Source organism: Talpa occidentalis, unplaced genomic scaffold (assembly GCF_014898055.3).
Source record: "Talpa occidentalis isolate TD23 unplaced genomic scaffold, MPIMG_talOcc4v2.1 talOcc4.7, whole genome shotgun sequence".
Taxonomy (NCBI): Eukaryota; Metazoa; Chordata; class Mammalia; order Eulipotyphla; family Talpidae; genus Talpa; species Talpa occidentalis.
The window spans coordinates 104927142-104947396 of NW_023605083.1; the positions used below are offsets into that span (position 1 = coordinate 104927142).

Consider the following 20255-nt stretch of genomic DNA (forward strand, 5'->3'; position numbering starts at 1 on the left):
GTGTGTTTTTTGCTGGCATTGCTTTTGATTCAAAGGCCCACACTTTTAAAAATATAAAAACACAGGAAATTTAACATATGAAAAATTAGGCTTTTACCAAACTGGGCAGTCAAAAGACAGCAGACCCCTGCAACAGTGGGCTGTTCCAGGGCACCCAGGAGATAGAGGAACAGAGAGGGTTAAGTCACATTGCACGTATTCTAAGAAGCCTCAAGTTGCTCCACCCACTTCCAGAACAGAAAAAGGTGTGGAAAGAGATGGTTCTTGAGAGGGTGTTGGTGGTGTTGGCCAGTATCCACCCACCTCTTCCCACCTCACCCGATGCCAGTGGCACCTGCCATGCAACAGAAGTACCCTGAGCCCACGCGTGACGGCACTTACTCCTCTGGGCCAATGGAGGGTACCAGACAAATCATCAATAATGGGCTTATCACCCACCAATTTACTCAGAATGATGCTTTTTTTTTTTTTTAGGATGTTTCTGTTATAAGTAGTTTCCAAATGAGTCCTTAAACATAGCTATTATTTATATTCATCATTAACAAAGCTTTTAAAAATGAGTCATTATATATATTGAGAATATATGTTGGTTGCTATGTGATAATTGATGTGTTCTTTGAAGTTTTCAAAACGAAATAAAACCAGTATTTCACTATCTTAATGCCCTAGACTGTTACACTCCAGGACTGTTAAAGTTTACAATAACATAAAAATGACTTCATCCTTAGTCTTTATCCACTCTTTTAAAAGAACCTCTAATTAATAAGTGGGTCAGTGATTCAACTATCCACATCCATGTGTCACACTTAAAAGACAGATGACTAAAAAGCGCTGATGGCAAACACTACTTTAAAAAAAAATTATAGCAAAAACTTAACCTTAAAATATAAATAAAGAACAGGGGAGTGACTTAGTAAATTAGCCTCAACTGCAAGGAAATTCATTGTTTCTTCTCTTACTCTGAAATGTCTTGAAACTTATTATTGCCTGGGTCAAATGAGAGGAAAAGCAAATTATTTGCTGAACTTACATTTCAGTTTTCTCTTACTCAGGAGGAGAACACTCCCCCAAACAAACATAGAACGCCATAAAATCTACTTTTGGAATTTAAATTGCCTTTTCTTTTTCTTAAAATCAAGTGCAATGGAGCAGAAGTTCTGTGTTTGTCACCAATCCTTTATTGCAACTGGTAACGTACACACTTTATAATAGAACAACAAAAATAATGTTCAGTATATACAGCCTTTGCAAGGATGAGCTGACTATATACACAAGGCAGAGTAATAACGCAATCTAATCTTCAGATTATCTGTGCACAGACACCCAACAGACAACATGTGAACATTACAGTGAAATGACGTCACAGGTCCAGTGAAAATTCAGCCTAATACAAATGTACTCATCTATTGCAAATGACATCTGCCTGGAGCCCATTCAGTAGTAATCACCCAGAGTCTGAAGCAGAGATTTGGTGTGTGGCTATAAGTCTCTTAAGTGAGACCACCTCTGCAGACAAGTTTGCTATGCCCTGCTTCAAAAACAAATTCTCTGGGTCAGAAACTTTGTAGCCATTGTCTTTCATTTCAACAACTCCAGTTTTAAAACCATTTTGAGTTTTGCCACTAAGTTCTTTTTGATGCCAGTGTTCTGGTTTGAGAGACCAATCTTGAATGTTCGTCACTTGCACAGAAAAGGGAGTGAGAGAAGAATGTACCATGTTTGGGGCACTATGTTTCTCCAGTTCAAAATGTCTCTTTGATGTCATGTCAATAGGTGAGGAAAGTTTTTGCGTGGCATCGAATTCATTATCGAAGGCTTCTACTTTTATCTGCATGGCTTTCGCTTTAATCCGAAGCTTGTGCGGCAAGGCAGAGGAATTCACTTCTGGAACTTTAACCACCGTGGCAAGTCCACGCTGAAGCTCAACAGGAGAGTGGATGGGGCCCTTGGGCACCTGTTGCTCGTCTTCTCCGTCGGATGACTTTCCGACAACGGCCTCGTCAGTTTCTGAGGTTCTGGGGGAGTTACTGGAGGATCGGTTCACCTGCAGCAGCGGGGGCGAGTGTGAGTAGCCGGGGAAAGAGCTCCCCATGTAGGTCTGGTACACGGATGTTCGGAAGGCGCCCCGGTCATCTCTGGGCTCCCTCGCGTAGCTCTCCAGCTCCATCGGCTCTTGCTTGATGACTTGGAACTTGCTCTCAGGACTTCTGCAGCCCCCCTGTGCAGGGGCCTCCTGCGAATGTTCCAGCGAGGACACTTCTGACACATCAGACAGAGAGCTCTGTGGCGAGTGCTTAATGACAGAGATGCAGCTACTCGCCATCACCGAGGGCTCGTGCTCATCCACAAAGGCACTCACATTGGCCTTGGCAGTCTGGTAATCTTGGAAGTACACAGCTGTGGAATTACTGAGCTTCTGAATCTCTTGAGCATATGCTGTAGAGCTAATTAAACCAAACTTTAATTTTAGCGAAAGCAGCTCAGCTTTTAAAGTGGCATTTTCTTCTCCCAGTGCAATTAGTTTGTTTTCTAAAACCAGGTCATTCAGTCGACGTTTCTCACGAGATCGCTTGGCAGCCTCATTGTTTTTCCGCCTCTTTTCCCAATACATGGCATCTTTCTTTTCATCAGGAATGAACTCCCGTTTCCTCCTGCATGCTGAGGATTTGTTCTTCCCCATACTTCCTTCATTTAGAAGTAGCTCTTCGCCTGCTGTAAGGTCCTCAGAGACTTCGGTTAGAGCAGAATTCAGCACCATCATCTTGTCCACGCTGCTGGTATCCAGAGATGCCTGCTCCTTCTTGATAGCCTGCATTTTTCTCAGCTGCATCAGAAGCAACCTGAACCTAGATATGAGGCGGAGGAGGACCAATTATTTCCCCAGTAATCTCAAATGCTTTAACCACCGTGGCTTAAAATCCATCAATAGTCTTTCTTCTGTTTGACTGTCTGGGTTCAATCTCACAGGCTCTTACTGGATGCAGCAGAGGTCTTCTAGGCTGCCTGAAATACACACAAAGAAAGAGTTATCCATTTGATCAGTATTTATTACCAGTTCTGTACAAAGTACTATGCTAAGTGCTTAGGGAGTATAGGTCTGATAAGACACAGTTCTTTCCCTCAGAGAGCCTGCGATCTTAGGAAGTAAGTACCAAATGTCCATATTACAAAGTTGTATGGGACGTATTCATAGCGAGAACTAAATCAGCAGCGTAATATATAGTCCAAGAGAGTGAGAGAGAAAAAACCAGTACCACCTGCCCAGAAGAATCAGAGGCCAGCTGTATTTCAGGAGAAATGGTGGTGGGAGGGGGCCTGTTGGGAGGGAACTTTACAGGAAGGAAATGACTGATCACCAGGTTGGCAAGTTTTTAAATAGTACCTGCATAGCGTAGTGCTTCTGAAAAATTTTAGGTAACATTTATACCACTGCAAAACAAACAAGCTCACATCTTAAAAGGAACATTGCCAAGTACACTCTTTAATAATCAGTAAACAAATTCTGCAAACATATAATGAATAAAATATAAAATGGAGCTCAATTTTTATTTCTACGGAAACTAAAATAAAAACCCCACACACTGATTTTTAATCTGGACACAAACCTGTCTAACACACCCCTGACTGCCTTGCTGTCTCCTTTCTAGCTTATTCTACCAGGTGACTTGGCACACCTGACAAAAAGGATTCTTAACAAAATCATCTCTTCTGACGCATCTGTGCTGAGGTTAGAAATGGTCTTTTTTGTGGTTCCTTCAGACTGACTTAGCAAACATTCACTTAAAATCGAAGCATCCAAAGTGCTTTATTGGTCCTGAAAATTCTGTCATTTCATTTATGTAGCACTTTGGGACTAAAATAGACAGTTACTATTAAAAGAGATTTTTTTTTAAGTACAGTGCATTCTTGAAACTTAAAATATTTTCAAAGTGAGAGAACATAATTATAGAAAGGGTTTCTTTCCATTTTACCAATTAGTTTCAAAGAACATATAAGAACTTAAAAATAGAATCATCAAATAGCTTCCTCTTCGACTGATGAAATATTTATAATCTGAATTTGACTTGACCTCTGAGATCATAAATCCTTACTAGATTCTAACAGCAATAATCTCTTTGTGGTAGTTTTAGATCTGTATTCTAGATGTGCTTCTCCACCTTATTTTCCAGCAGGCAATATTTTCATAAACAAGACACGGTGAGACAACCACTCATTCAGAACTATCCGCATATGCCATTCTACCCTGCCACATTAAAAAGATTTAGTGTTTTTGTTTTACGTCACTCTCATGCATAATTTTATAATGCCTAATAAAATGAAGTTTAATTTTATCAGCTGGAAAAGCCTGCCAGTTCCTTTCCAAAAGGAACAGAAGGAATGATGTAATAATTCCAAGATCATAAAGAATAAGGTTTAATGTCATGTTTTTATCCATCAGACTGAGCCAAGCCGTTTCCGTAGTAACTTAGTGAAACTGTGCTTATTAATACCAATTTCTGTTTGTTTTTTGTAATAAAACATTAGTGGGAGAAGAAGTGAAGGAGCCTGCCATAGCTGGCAATGATGGGGCAGAAAGGAAAATTACAACCTAGTAAAACAATCCTACCTCCTAGATTTTCATGTAGTTTTCTGATATGAAAACCTAGCTTTCCTCTATACATTGAATAGTCTTTCCTCCTATGAAGGGTTTCTGTTTCCTACATTACATTCTCTCAATCCTAAAGTCCAAAAAATACTGAAGCAAAGAGTAAAAATTCCAGTCAAAGGGAAAAATTACTTTGATTTTTTTTTCCAATGAGATTTTTAAATCTCTATTATCTCTTCAGATACTCCTTTAAAAAAAAAAAATCATATGGTTCCATGCACACCATTATTATGGGGATTTTCTCAACTCTGGCGTCTTTTTCTTCCATACATGCTTCAATCTGTCCCTTCTTTAACAAAAAAAAAAAATGACATTACTTTTCACATTTCACCTTTACCTAAAACTTTTTACAGTTATGCCGTTCTGCCTGAGTTAGTTGCTTTTCCTAAATTTTTCATCATTTCACTCTCTTATCTCCATATTTATCATCTAAGTTGCACATCAAGTGTGTTGGGACTTTTCTCAACCTCCTGGTCCAAAGGGATATGCTAAGACTATAGTGAGAGTGGGGACAGGCAATCCTCACCACAGTGAAGAGAAAAAATAGTCCTATTTCCATTTAATGAAGATATCCCAAATTTGTCTGAAAATCTCTTTGACCCCTTTCTTCTGGCCCCTATATGTCCACTTCATCATTTCTACAACTTTGTTGTTGCATTTAACATGTGCAGACTATCTCCTTCTTTTGAGTTAATCTTTTCCTATGTCAATTTTACGATATGCACTGGACTCTGGGATTCTTTCTTCATTTGTAGGTATTAACTGTCTCTCTGACTCCACTGGCAAATCACTACATACTATTTTAGGATATTTTCTGTAATATTATTTATCACATAATCTTGAAAAGAGTTTATCAGTAGTAGCAGTGAGCGATACTGTAGAGATAGATGCTGAATTTGTACACTGTGTATCTTCCTACTTTGTATACCTGCTAGACTACAAACTATTTTGGGCACACATTAATATATTTGTATCCTAGCAACAAAATGAACATATTAGGTGCTCAACATTTGATTGACTTAAGAAAGTTTTGTGACCAAACAACTTTTCTAATACTTTCTTTTTAATTTAATGAGATTAGTAAAGTCTTTAAAAAAAAAAAGATTTTGTTTACTGATGACAAAGAGCTTCACTTACTGTTTGATTGCTTGATTCAACATATATGGAGCACCTACTGTATACTGGGCATTGAGCCAGACTGGGAGCTCATGTGGACGGAAGTAAAAACCAAACTGCAAGGAGGAGACAAGGCATTCCTAGTCTTTGGTGGGAGCCAGACTGACGAATATGGTAGTGAGCAAGGGGCATGACCGGCATGCCACCAGCCTGGACCCTGGTACACAAGTATTTCTAACTGCACTGCTTTTTTCCCTTGGCAGAGTGATAATAAGAAAAACAATCATGACATTTGTAATTTGTTGAAGACTTACTGTGCAACATTTACTCTGCCTGCTGTGAGCCTGGCCTACCACATTTCATTAACCATTTTCAAAAAAAATGAAGGTTCAAAGAAATTAAACGATCTGCCTGCCCAGTGTCACAGCTAGTTAAGCAGCAGTGCTGACCCTAGTCCAATCAGCCCTCTAAGAACACCCCCTCCAATCTTTCTGGGGTTGTTCTGGTGAGTATCTGTGCATCTCATTTACATACAGCGCCTTCTCAGTTATTTCTGAGCCATGGACACTCATATACTACATCACTTTGGGGGCAGCAAAGCACTACCAGACACTGCCAGAACTTCTTAGGCCAACCCAGGTACCATCTGGAACTTTTCGCCAACTTCCTCAGAATCATTTTATTTTATTTTTTTATATTTTTTAAACTTTTTTTTTATAGAGGCGTGTTTTATTTATTTGTTTGTTTGTCTGTTTTTGTTTATACATGCACTGGGTACAGTCAGAAGCGCGGGAGGGTGAGAGAATTCACCAGAGCCAGAGCGGGGAGCAGAGCAGGCAGAAGGACCGAAGTACACTGCTGAGGGGAGCAGCGGGTGGCAGGAGAGGTCTGCGCGCCATGTGGGACCCTCCTCTGGTGGCCGGGGAGCAGCCGGGGATCGAACCGGCGCCACAGAGGCCGTGGGCAGCTTCGCAACCCAGCACTCAACCGCTGCGCCACCAGGGAGGCCCCTCAGAATCATTTTATATCCTCAAGAGTATGTAGTGAGCTGAGAAAACATTCTTTGTTTTCATATCTCTGCTAAAAGTTTGATTGCCCTGCAATCCTATCGACGCTAAAATCAATAGCGAAAAAAATAAAAAGTATAGCAATGGAAATTGTGACCTGTGATAAGTTTATAAAAATGAATCCAGTTTCCAACAGGGCGGCTGGGGGGCAGGTGGGCAGCTAAAATACAGAAAAGACTGTGGACATGCCCTGGCTCACATGCAGTGAAGGACGGAGGCACTACTGGGATCTACTTGCCTCCTTCAGCAGGGAAGTCAGAAGATCACCAAGGCATGCAAAGGTAGTTTACAGTGCTGCTAAAGACGTCACTGTTTATGCTACACTAACAACTTCATTTCAAATTGCAATGTTTTCCCTTATGATTAACTGGACAGTCACTTCGCCCCTGCCTCCTGTTTTAGATCACCACTCACACTGTGCTGGGCTTCCGCTTCGGTGAGTAACTGACACTAAATGCCAATTCTATGACGCTGGCGTGTTCAGCACAACCAGCTTCATTATACCCATTAGATAATGTAGCTGCTTCTTAAAAACACAAATAAAAAGAGAAATTTAAGAGCAGGAGTCATTGCATTCCAACTGACATATTTTCCAACACGTAATGCAGACATGCTGTCACTAATTCATGCTCTTTGACAGCACATCACCCGAACTCTATAGGCTGGCCTTCTGATTCATCAGCCTCAGTGTTTCCAGTTGACTTAGGTCAGATGACCTAAACATGGTTTTTAATTAAGATTACAATGTGGTTTAACTTGACAAGATAAATTCTAGTCCAAATTTATCAAGGAAGTGCAATCTCGTTATTTATATTTTGAATGACAGACCTGTATCTTCCCTGAGTTTATCTCCTCTCTCAGAGAAATATTGGTTGACAATTCAAACTCTTAACAAAACAAGGAAAGAAGAAACATTTTATTTCAAGCATCTAAAATCTTATTAATGGTGTAGACATTAAAGCCTACAATGAGAAAATTTTATTATCCTTTAAAGGGGGCAGTTTTATTGCAAATTGGTCCTATTACATATTTTGCTTTTAAAATCCTGTCAATACAGGATGAAATACTATTTGATGTGCCCAATGATTTGGAAACATTTTTGTAGGACTACTTCATTTTACCAGCATTCTCTGAATATACTGTTTATTCCCTCAGAGGTATTGTACAGCTACCATTTCAAAAAATTCTGTAAGTGAAGTACCTCCCATTAATAACATAATTCTATCTCTAGTAAGAACTGAACCTTTAACATCAGAGAAGAAATGTGTACTTGATGAAGATACAAACATACACATAAACAGACTCTCACACTTTGCCAAAATCCTATCCCATCATAGCAACAGATTGACCTACTTTTTCTATTTGGGTACATCTGTAAATAAATGTGTCAAAACCTAAGTTTATGACAAATGAAAATATTTCATGCCTTTTGCTCTTTTATCCTCAACAAAGAGCTACTTGAAAATTAGATTTAAACTTAATGAACATGATGACAACATTGAATTTTATTAAAGCATTGATATAATTTTGAAATAGCATGACATGACGTTCTTCTTAAGAGGTCAGGGTTAAAACACAGTACATAATGAAGATACTCTGAACTCTGCGTGGAATGAGCACACAGACACTAACACGTCCAAACAACTGCTCAGCTTGACAAACACAGACGAAACTGTCCTGACTAAAGAGGGAGAGGAATTTGGGGGTGGGGGTTGGGCAGTAAAGCATTTTTACAGTCTGCCCTCATTTCAAAATAGGGACCTATTCGTTTTCTTGAAATTTTCAGCAAAGTAATTTATTAGTCTAGCAACTATTCTGAAACCCCAAGAGACACTACCAATGACAAAGTAACCCAGTTATAGGAGATTCTGTCATGGGTAAGTAATACCAGAATACCGCAACAAGGGGTGATGGCAAATATGATGTGGGTGGAGGAACGGGGTGGGGAGAGGGGATGGCAGGGAAAGTTCTTGAATGTTCCTAATTATACGGAAGAATCATTCCAACTCTCCTCTGTTTGACTTTTTAATTTCTTCTTTACTTTTCTCCCCCAGTGAGATGATAACAAATGTCATTTACTTTACTCTGTGCCTTATGAAGAGTGGATTTAAAAAAATATTTATTTTTAGTGTTTATTTGAAAGTTACTTAATTGCAGTTTAAGATCCCTAGAAATTTAATTAATAAAAGACACCATGTTCTGGTAACTAAAAGGCTCACAAACATCATTCTGATTCCAATGAAACCAAGGCCTTAAAGCACAGATTATTACGAGTGGCGTCCAGTAAATCCCTACTAAACTTTCTTATCATAAAAACAAGCTTATGTTCTCTAATTAAAACCATATGAGAAACAGTACTTTTTTAAACTACAGGGAAGTTATTTGCAAAGAAATCTGAGAGATAATTAGGGTGGTGGTAATACAAATCATTTTGAAACTGAAAAGCTCTTATGTAATGTCTGTGATCGAAGGTCAGAGTCTTTCGACATTCTCTTAGGAGTCCGATCTGGATAAAAATCAACTCAAATATAATTTAGAAAAATAACAGGATATCAAACAATATGTGAACCCTGTGAAAAGCAGGCATACCTTACAAAAACAAGAAATGAATATTAAAGGAAACTTCAATTACATTGTTTCTGTCATATTTTGAATTAAATCCCAAGTGTGCTCTCATTCCTCAATACAAATTAAAAATAAACAACTTTTAACAGCATCAGTGCCATCTGGATTACAATGGAAATAATGAAGTGTGTGCGATTTTAACTAGGGTAAAAATAAAGTCTCAGCAATCTGACTGCACCGTTTCCATTCCAGGCAGCGATGACATTCCCTTCTCGCAACTGACTCTATGGACCAAGGCAAGGTCAACTAGAAATATCCAACTCAGCTGGTGAGTCAGGCACATTGCTCAACCTGTGAAAGGGCTCTAACAAAGGGTTTTAATTTTCAGGCTGTTGCATCACAGTGATGTTATAATTGCACTTTGCAAAGATAAGCCTTTAACACAGAAAAGGAAATTGTTTCAAAAACTACAGTGAGTTTGCAATTCACACCCAGGAAAGGGGACAGAATGGGGGGGGGGGTGTTGTTAGCAGCATGGTACCTTCATCCCATTTTCAGGCTCCTGACCTGGGCTGGTAATCAATTTCTCTAAGTCTCCACTCACTTATCTATAAAAGGAGGATGATAACAGAACACTCACCACAGTGTACATGCCTGGTAAGTGTTTAGTAAAACTAAGTTCTTAATCTCATTTCTGAAGAGTGAACAGGCAAGGATGAAGATTATTAGTTCTAGGCCCTTTCCTGATTGTTGACCTATGTTGCAAGTATACAGGTAAACCAAGTGCAACTTCTGTAGTAAGCAAAATGGTCAACTTTCAACAATTTCACAGGGCTGGATCTTAGTTTTCAAAGAGTTAGGGCACATGTACTCCCTCCCAGATAGCTCATTTGTGGAGTCTAACTGGCCTCTGAGCTCAGACCATAGAATTTTTGATGCAGAGATTACCAGCCCAAGGGAAATCGGTCAGAAAGGTTGAGGGACGAGGGAAAGGCCAAGCTGTCTGGCACTTTTTCACATCATTCCTGCAGCCATCAACTCACCTCTCTGTTCCTTCAAGCAGCTCCCCCAAAATTTAATGCAATGATTTGAGAAGTTTGAGGTTCTGCGATTCTGTCTATTCCCTCAAACTTAAATTACCATTGACTATAATGGCAAAAGTTTTAAGAAAAGTTAATCACGATGGAAAAAATGGTATTTTCAGAATTTCTTTAATTATATGCTCAATTCAAACTTTAGACCTTACTGTTACTACACAGAGATTTTGGCAGAGAAAAACGAAGGTGAGTAACTTTGTTGTTTTGTTTTTTTTTAATTCTGGTTCCTGATCAATTACACACGAAGCATTTATTCAGCCCTTCAGAACTAACCAGCTTCCCAGGTTTTATTTCCTAAGTTCATCCTGGAGACCAATGGAAATCAATGGAGCACCAAAGTTCATAAGCTAGGTGGGGGGCCAGCCCTGTACTTCATTAAGGCTCCTTCTCTAACCACTGCAGAGGCTGGAACTCAAGAGAGAAACTGATGAAGGCCAGAGGTGCAGGCTACCGTCCCACAGAAACCAAGTCTTCAACAAAGCTGATGGCACAATGCACTTTCTGAGAACACATGAGGTGTCACTCCGAATTCACTGGGAATTGCAAGTGCACAATCTTTCAAGTCTTTATGACAAGAATGAAAATCTTATGGCTGTGAGTTCTCTCTACCTTAGCCTTTGATCACATAAACTACAGGTTCAAAAGAAAAAATCATTCATTCAACCAATTACAAGCAAGCTGGTGCTCTCCCTTCCACATCTCTACCAAGGCTGGAGCGCCCCCACCCCTAATTTCTGTGTTCTGTTGACATTTGAAGGTTTTCTTAGGTCTTTTTTCACTCCGAGATTCTAGAAGCTCTTGGCTGCTAAACACAATGAAACCTCCTGGAACAAAGGTGTCTTGCGGTGCTCAGAAGCTCACGGTGCAGAGACTACGAGGTGGGCCCCCGGATTGCTCGGTCCTAGGGCGGGCAGGCAGGCAGCCGAGACGTGAACAGAGGCTCTGGGCGCAGGGCTGCGCTCTCGTCGGAGTCGCCCCCACTCTTCCCGGTCCCCTCGTACACCATGTTAGGGGGGTCCTGAGAGCCCAGCACTTCCCGGCCCCTGGCGGGTCCTCCGCGCCCCCAGCGCCCCGTCTTCCCGGGATCCGCCCCCGCCTGCTGGGCGGCGCAGTGGGGCCTAGGCGCCGCCAGGACCCCCGAGCCAGAACAAAGGAATGTGAGGAGGGGGCGAGGAGGAGCAGGGGACGAGGCGCTGTCCGGGCTCCAGCGCCGCCCAGGGCGCTCCCAGACCTCGACCCCGAGCCCCAGCTCGCCACCCCGCAACGCCCCAGACTCCCGGGACCCAGAAGCGAGGGCGCGGGGCAGCACGGACGATCACGGGAGGTTGCGATCGGAAGGTGGCGCTAGGCAGACCCTGCAGGGCCCGGCTCCCAGCCCCAGTTCCAAAGTAGGTCGGGGTCTGCACCCCCCAGGGACCGGGGCGAAGTGGGGAGGGGCGGTGTGGAGCCGAGCAATAATAGCTCCTTGGAAAGCGATTGCAACTATTTGGGGTAGTAATTGGTTCCCCGGGTGAATCTCAATACGTTCACCCTCTCCCCACCCCCCTACACACACCAACCTCCCCCTCAAGACCTTGCACCTTATTTAAATGTTACGTTAGGGAAAAAAGCCCTGATACATAAACACCATCATGTTAAAATGTCACACATAATTACACTAATTGTTCAAGGAAGAAATTTAAAATCTGAGCAAAATATATATGCGTGTGGGTATATATTGTATATATAGTGTGTGTGTATGTATGTATATATGTGTGTATATATAGCTTCACATCAGTAAAACTAGGGTATTCAGGCAAAAATACAATCTACTAATCTGTATCTGTTTCTCATAAATCATATCTATTCTGGAAGAAAAAAAATACTATGTGAAATAAATATTTGTGACCTCATTTGCTGTCTTTATTTACAAAAGCGAGATCCAAAAGGCAGTACTTGACCGTTTCTGCTGTTCTCAGAGAAAAAAGCACTTTCTTAAAGTGTCCTTTAAAAAGATAAATAGCAGTCAGCAATCAGCAAATCACCGGGCTCTGCCAAATGCCTTCCTAAAAATACAATCTTATCAAAGGTCTCCGAAGGCGTGGAGTTAAAACTACAGCAAATGGCCTTGAACTTGTATTTGCACACAGCCCTGGAGAAAAACCCAGAAATAGCACCACGAGGCCACAATTGTTAAAATGAGATAGTTAGGGCTAAATTTAGAAGAACACACATTTCATTTAGGGCAAAAGACACATTCCCCAGCATGAGCAAACTCAATGCTTCCCCGGTTGTCTACTTTCCTGTTTAAAATATCCTAAAAAAAAAAAAAAAAAAAAAAAAAAAAACTGTTACAGTGACATTTTAAAGGCGGAGATTGTCCTACTTTCTTTGTAGCAAGATTATAAAATCACATAATTAGCTCCCTCTTCCTATGCTCACCGCCAGCAAATTCGGCAGTTACATAATGCAACATTTCCAGGAAACTATTATGTGCTCTGTCTTGTGTCTGCAAAGGGAATGACAATAAGGTGAGGAAAAGAACTGATTGAACGGAATGTATCAAAATTAGGAAGGTGGGGAGGTGGGTAATCGTCAGAATGGTTTGTCCCAGATTTTAAAATAATATCTTAGAACCTCTCAGGGGCGAAGCCGGGTAGTATCCACGCTCGAAATTCAACTGGAGGAATGCTTTCCTTTCCTATTTCGTAGGAGTGTTTATAAATATCTTCTTTTATTTGAGACGTAGCGTAGATGTACATAACGATCTAATACCCAACGCTGCGCTAAAATTACCAAATCATTGCACACGTACGCGCACATTCCCACATCAGCCCATGATCCCAGCCAATATTTCACAGTGGGCAGATTATGCAATGGATGCAAGGACAAATCCCACAACCTTCCCAAGCGCCGGGAAGACACGCCGAAGACCAGCAGGGTGACACGTCTGTGCAGACACGGCCCCAGACTCAAACAAACGGCGTGCAGGCATTCTCCGAGCGCCGTCCCCGTTCACGCCACCAACCCTATTTCTCGACAAGAAAATCAAGAGTCGTGCCCATTCCTGAGCCCCCTGCGCTCCCCCTGGCCGCCGGCTCCACAGAAGGCACGAAAAAGGAGAGAGCATCGCCCTTCCCGCTGAGGACGGTTCAGCTTCGACTCAGCCTCCCCGGCGCTCTATCGTTACCAAAACATCAATTTTCCTGAAATCAGGAGACATTATGCAACAGCGGTGGGGGGAGCGCAAGGCAGCCCGGACTACGTGCCGGCGCCAGGGCGCTGCAATCAAAGCAGCCACCTTAAGGTGGCGAGTCCCATCCCGACAAGGCAGCAAAAGTTTATGTAATGGATGCCCCGCGCACACTCGCCGCCGCCGGCCAGCCCCGCGCGCAGCCCGGCCCCGCGCGCAGCCCGGCCCGCGCCCCGCGCCCGCCGGCCGCGCGCCCCGGGAGCGGGCGGGGAGCCGGGCGCGGGGCGCGGGGCGCCGGGCCCGGCCGGCGGTGGGCGGAGCACTCACCGTGTTCCTGCTCTCCGGTGGCCGAGCCGGGGCGGCCGGGAGCGGGGCCCAGCGGCCTTCGGGCTCGGGGTCCGGCCGGGCCTCCGGGGCGGCGGGCGGCGGCGAGGGCGCGGCGCGGGAGGCGGGCGGGCGGGCGGGCGGGCGCGCCGGGTCCGCGGGCGCCGTGGCCGCGCCGGGAGATGTGTGTTAGTAGGTCAGTTCCGAGCGCCGCGCTACGTCGCCGCCCGCCAGCCCCGCCGTGACGGGCGGCCGCGGCCCCAATCGTCGGGTCCGCACCGCCCCCCGCGCGCCACCAATGGCCGCGACCCGCGGAGGCGGGGTCTCGACGGCACCGCCCCGCCCGCCCCCGCCCCCGCCCCCTCCCCGCCCGCGCCACCGGCCGCCTGCGTCCTGCTCGCTAGTGGCCGCCGCGGCCGTGGCCCGCGCGCGGGGGGGACCCGCGCCCGCGCCCCGCTCTAGGGTTGCGCAATGATCGGCGCGGCCGTTTCGGCCCGTCCCAGCCTGGGGAGGGGCCCGAGACCCCTCGCTCCGCTGTCCCGCTGCCTCCACCGCTGCCGGCGCCCTGCAGGTTTCCGCGGTGCCTCTCGGAGCCCGGGACCTGCGCTCACGCGCGGAGGCGCTTTTTGTGTCCAAGCGCGGAGCCAACCCGGCTACCTGTTGCCGCCCACCGAGCTCCCGGCCGCGAGCTGCGGCCGCTCGGGCGTGGCAGGGACCTCCGCCTCCCGCGCGCGGCACACTCCCGGAGGACCCCCGCCTTCTTGGGGTGGACGCCTGGGGAGGCGATGGGGGGCGCTGGTGAGCTGCCGGCGCTCGCGGCAGGCAGCCGTGGGGAGGGGGTCGGGTCGGCGGGTCCCGGCGGTGCGGGGCTGCGTGGGCGGCGATTACAAAGCCCCGCGCTGCTCGCGGGGAGCGCCCCGGCCGACAGCCCGGAGAAAGCGCGCCAGGCGCCAACACCGCCCCCTGCACACTTGGGGCGAAGATGATGGCTACAAAGTTGTTGTGTAACACCGCTGGGACCCGGGGTTCGGCGAGGTCCAGCTGCCCTCTCGGCCTCCGGCAACGCGGGGAGGGGGTCGCCGCGCTGCGGGCTCGCCGGCCGGGTGCGCCCGGTGCTGTGCCCGCCCGGGGCTTCTGCGGGAGCTGGAGACGGCCGCGCCTCGGCGCGCTCCGCGATCTCGAAGCTCGTAGGTCGCGACTGTCATTTCTGCGCCTAATTGGATGCGGGTGTCTCCACCCGCAAATTCCCGGGCTACGGAAGAAGCGTAACGGAATGAAAGAGCACCTCTCGGCGCGTTCCCAAGGCATGGAGCTGAAGACTGTAAAGGCACGTGGCTCACACACACAGCGCGTTTCCAGATAGGATGGAGGGGCGCGCCTGCCTCGGCTAAGGGAGCCATGTTCCTGACCGTGACGCGCAGACTTGCCCGAACAGGGAATGTGGCAGGTGGGGACGGACCTTCTGCTCTGCTTGGACTGTGAGGGGCCTGAACTGAATGCCTTCCGTGGCTTTCCGTCAGAAAAGGATATGATAAAACACACATTTTTTTTTTTAAATGAAGAAAAATGTGAAGCCAAGACCAAAGAGTGGAATGAACTTCCAGTTACCATCACCAGTGTCCATCATCCACAGACCATCTGTTTGCTGAATTTCCCTTTCCACCTTCCCGATTCTCACATTGCACAATTAATATCATAAGCACCAAAAGGGTGACGTTTAAAAATGTTCACCATGTATCAGTTGGGTTTTGGAAAGTCTCACATTTCAAAGTATTCTCCAAGGGAGATGTTGTGGTTCAAAATCACACCTTTGTCCATTCACAAGACCTAACAACAAGGTCTTGGCAACTTGCACATACAATATGGCTTATAACATCTTCCCTAAATTCACCTTCCAGGCACTCACCACTTCAAGAATCATGTCACTGTATGCTTTTTGTGTCAGTACTCTCTTAGACATTTAATTCAAAGAACTGACTACAGTGATGGAAACTAATTCTGGTTGCAGTTTCTAATTTCCACTTTTCTCATTTTTGCTGTAGGTTTCCTTTATTCCAAGCCTCACGACGCCCATTATAGCTTTGGAAAACCTCTCTTTAAATGAAATTAAAGCCATATCTATAAATCAGTTACCTTTTCAAAGCTAGAAGTACAGTGAGTTCCTGGAAATCCCCAACTGCCCTGTATAACACCTCATCCCCACACAGCAAGCTCACCACATTGTTCTGCTTTCTGAGTAATTTCATAGAATTCCCAAACTGTTGTAGATAGGTAGAAAATGGCTTTGTACAAGGACAATGTGAAACTCAAGAAGGTAAATAACATGCAAGAAGTCACCCCAGACAGTGACAGTAAAAGAATTTTCTAAACCTGGAAATTAGTTCTTTATGCTGAGTTTTGAAGCTTAATGTGCCTCTAAATACTTGGGGGTATCCTAAATTGTGTTTATATTTTGTTTGTGCACCATTTTTTAAAATTGTCATCTTGGTTGGAAATCAGACGAAGTCTAAAACATATCTGTGTTGCCAGTTTAGAAAATAACTCTTTAGCTCCTCCTGGTGATTAGGAAACCACTGAACACCACCACCACGGATCTGTCCTTGCAACCCAACAGGTGATGTGTCCAGTATTATATCCTAGAACATTAGTAGTATACCCAAGCATTTTTCAGATTGACATGAGTAAATGGAGCATAAAACCTAAGACACTTGAAACAAATTAGGATGGGGGAGGACTTTCAGGAAGGTGACAGCATGGACAAAGGTGTTCTGGTGGAAATAGGAAGTCAAAACGTCTTTGCTCTTAGTCCTTCTTAGGGCTGGGGGTGGGGGTAAGGCAAGGGAGCAAGACATAGGGATCAAGACGGGAATTACTGGCAGAAGACAGTCAACCACATTCAGCTTCTTCTGATTAAGCGAATCTAAGAACTCTAACTTGAGAGCAGAATGGTTAAGAATGTGGCCTCTCTGAACTCAGATAGGAAGAGCTCTATAATCTCAGAACATTTTGAACTAGAAGATACAGATACCTAAGAAGTCCTATGTATCTAGAAGTCTTTACCCTGGGCCTCCTTGAGCAAACTCAGATACTTAATGGGAGTTCAGGTGAGCTACATGTTGACAGTGGCAGAGAGAGAGATTGCTCCCTTACAAGAGACACTGTGCCTCAGCTCCATGGATTGCTAGAGAAAAGGACATTTAGGATTTTTTTTTTAAAGTAAAATGTCCTGATTCTTCACTTTGGCAAGTAATTCACTAAAAAACCATGGCCTCCTTTCTTACTGAACTGGAGGCAGAACTGTGTACCCTCTGGTGAAAGAGTTTTGCAAGAAAGGGGAGGCATCTGTGGCTCAAAGGAGGGTATTTGCCTGGCCCCCTAGACCGGAGAGTTCCATATTGTCTAGGCTGGATGTGGGGCTTCAGGATTGCTCTGTAGAAAGTTTTCAATTGGTAATAATCATTTGGCAACCCCTGAACCTGTCTGGTGCCCTGCAGTCAGCATCAGGCTGCTATGTCCCAGATCATTCTTTCTACTGTGAGGTGTTGCGAAGACTTTGTGGCCTTTATTTTAAACTTCATGAACAGAAGTTAAGACCAATTTCTAGGAATCCCTAAGTTATGGGGTTTTTTTTTTTGTTGTTTGTTTAGAAGTCATGGCTTCAAAACATAAACTAGTGTGATAGTGATCTCTGTGATCCCTCGAGGCTAGCCCGTGCCTGTCAGTGTATGATTTATGCTGGGATTTTGACTTTGACCCAATCAGTCATTGAAAGTTTAGGCAGAAACTTCCTGGAATGATATTTCTTTCTTTGACTCTTGTACTTTCTTTTATTTCTATACTTCATGTCATTTCTAATCATTGGACTCTCTCCTCTCCCTCCTCTGTGCCTTCTATTTTCATTCCACTAATGTTTTTCTTTTGTATTTTCTCCCTTGATTTATTCTTATTTTTTTTCCTTTCCCTAATCATCAAATTCTCATTACTTCTTTGTATTCTTTCCTCCTCCTCCAGCCTTCTACCTTCTCTACTCTCTTGCCCCCACAACCTGTGCCAGCCATAACCCAAACTTTGTGAGTGTTTAAAATTTTCACTGTCTTCCAGCCTCAAGCTTGTAACTCCTCAGCTTCTGACTCTTGGGTCCAAAGGCAGGAGTTCCATTATCATGATTGACATTATTCCTCAAAGACTAGTCTTTGTGGGCAATTGGGTAATGGAAGACGGTCAAATAACACCCCGATAGAAGCAAAGGCCTTAAAGTATGGCAAGCAGAAGTGTTTCCTATTAAATAGCTCTTGCTCAAGCTAAGAAAGAAATTAGATCTCTATACCGACTGCATGATTTCCCCAGACAAAAGCAGCTGATGGTCTGAATACATTTCAAAGCATTTCCAAAAGACCCAGGAAAAAGACCAGAAAGGTGATTTTACAAAAGGAGAAAATGTGGCAAGCACACCATTACAAAAGCTGAAACATGTTTTTAAATCCAGCTGCATACATTTCGGTTAGCATTTTATTTATTCAAATTTAATGGTATATGTGAGTAAAGGTGCCGAAAGAAAGGAAACTAGCTAAAAAGGTGAGTGAAAAATGAGGGAACACACTAAAATGGTGAAGACTTGGGAATCAGCTATGTGCATTCTTTGAAGAATTTGGAGCAATGGAGCAAACATTGTGCTAACAGTTTCTTGGCAACTGGGACAAGCAAGGTTAAAAGTGTGAAATATAAAATTGTGAAATATGTTCTCACAAAACTCATTTTACTAAGAATAAGAGATGACATGTTCACAATTCAATGCAGCTCTAGTTACTGAGGTCAATCTTATCTAAACACTTTTGCAAAGTCATGCGTGGGGTAGTCTTGTAGACAGTTATTGCTGCAATGCAGGTGCCTGGGTTCTAGTACTTTCCTTACCCCAGACTCCCTAAGGGAACATTTCACCTCTAGAAACTTGTTCCTTCATCTGAGATCTGATGGAGTTGAACCAGATACATCCCTCTGGCATTATAGTGGGTGACTGTCCAGCAAGAGCCCCAAGTGCATGACGCAGAGAAGGAAGCCTGAAACTTTGGTAGGGACAGTGAAGCAGCTCCGACTTCTGGTTCACCCATAACCTTCACTTTGCCTAATCGTAGCATACACAAGAGGAAATCACACTGTTGAAATGTACACTGACGGATTTAGAGACAAAAGTTGTCTGCTGCAGGTGTGGTTTGTTTCAGCAAGAGATTAGAATGAATGCTATCAGTTTGGTAAAAGTGCTAAGAAGCCCGGAAGTTGGGTGCTTGACCACATTTCTGGTCTTCTGAGAAACTTCCAGTTTAACAGAGTGAGCAACTCAGCAAAGTGCTTACAATTTCAGTTCAACTTCTGCTGCGTGATGATCCTCCCAGGATTTCCCATGTTGGTGGCTGTAGGAATGACAGAAGAGCAGCCTCCTGGTGGCCACCCAGATGAATTGGCAATGGAGCCTGCCAGTGAGGGACAGACAGTGGTGTGTTCGCATCCTGTGTCCATGAGTTGTATGGCCAGGGCAAGTTACTTCCCTTATCTTCACTCTGCCTTGGTTTCTCCTTCCGGCAACCATACTGTCAATCTGAGGAGAAAATGAATGCCCCAATAGTTATTATTATTATTATTAACACCATAAAAAAAATCAACGTGTATCAGGGAAACAGTATCATCAACCAAAGATGTGAGTATGCACGTACACACATGAATGTGAGTGGCTTGTATGCGTGTGTGTGCGAGTGTGTGTCCCTGTTAAGTAACGGTAGACAACGAATTCCACTGCAGTATCAGTCCTTCATTCAGTTCAAATGATCAAGTTTGTGTCTACATTTACACACACGGATAGCAGAGGTACATGGGAATAGAAGCTCAATAATTCTTCCATTTACCGAACATCATTTATTTAGGCATTCCTAGAAAGGTTGAGTGTGGCCCCGAGCCTGCCTTAGACTATGAGCTCATTCATTCACTCCTTCACTTAATGCACATTTACTCACGAGGGGCCAGGAACAAGCCAGGCCCTTAGGGGTCAATGGGAGGTTGTAAGCATCACACAAATGGCTATCACCATAGGGCATGTGAAAGGCCAGACTGTGCCAAGAGAGTTCTGAGGAGAGAAGACCCATACTTCACTGCAGAGAGACAGAAGCACTTTCTGAAAGAAGTGGAATTTGACCAAGTTTTAAAAGATGGGTGTATGTTGCAGAGAGATCTGAAGACACCTAATAGAAGTCAGAGTAGGAGGCCAGGGAAGAGCTTGT

The 20255-nt window shown here is 44.3% G+C and overlaps 1 protein-coding gene across 1 annotated transcript; it reads right to left on the reverse strand.

The window, feature by feature from the left end:
- Window positions 1–1155: 1155 nt before the first annotated feature.
- On the reverse strand, window positions 1156–14050 carry NFIL3 (nuclear factor, interleukin 3 regulated). Its single transcript, XM_037493675.2, has 2 exons — window positions 13990–14050; window positions 1156–3003 (listed from the first exon to the last, which is right to left on the reverse strand). The coding sequence occupies exon 2, from the start codon at window positions 2828–2830 to the stop codon at window positions 1445–1447; it is 1386 nt and encodes a 461-aa protein (XP_037349572.1). The 5' UTR covers window positions 2831–3003; window positions 13990–14050; the 3' UTR covers window positions 1156–1444.
- Window positions 14051–20255: the final 6205 nt, after the last annotated feature.

Excerpts from the sequence above, each read along its gene's own strand:
- NFIL3 (XM_037493675.2), bottom strand. The coding sequence starts at position 2,830 with ATGCAGCTGAGAAAAATGCAGGCTATCAAGAAGGAGCAGGCATCTCTG.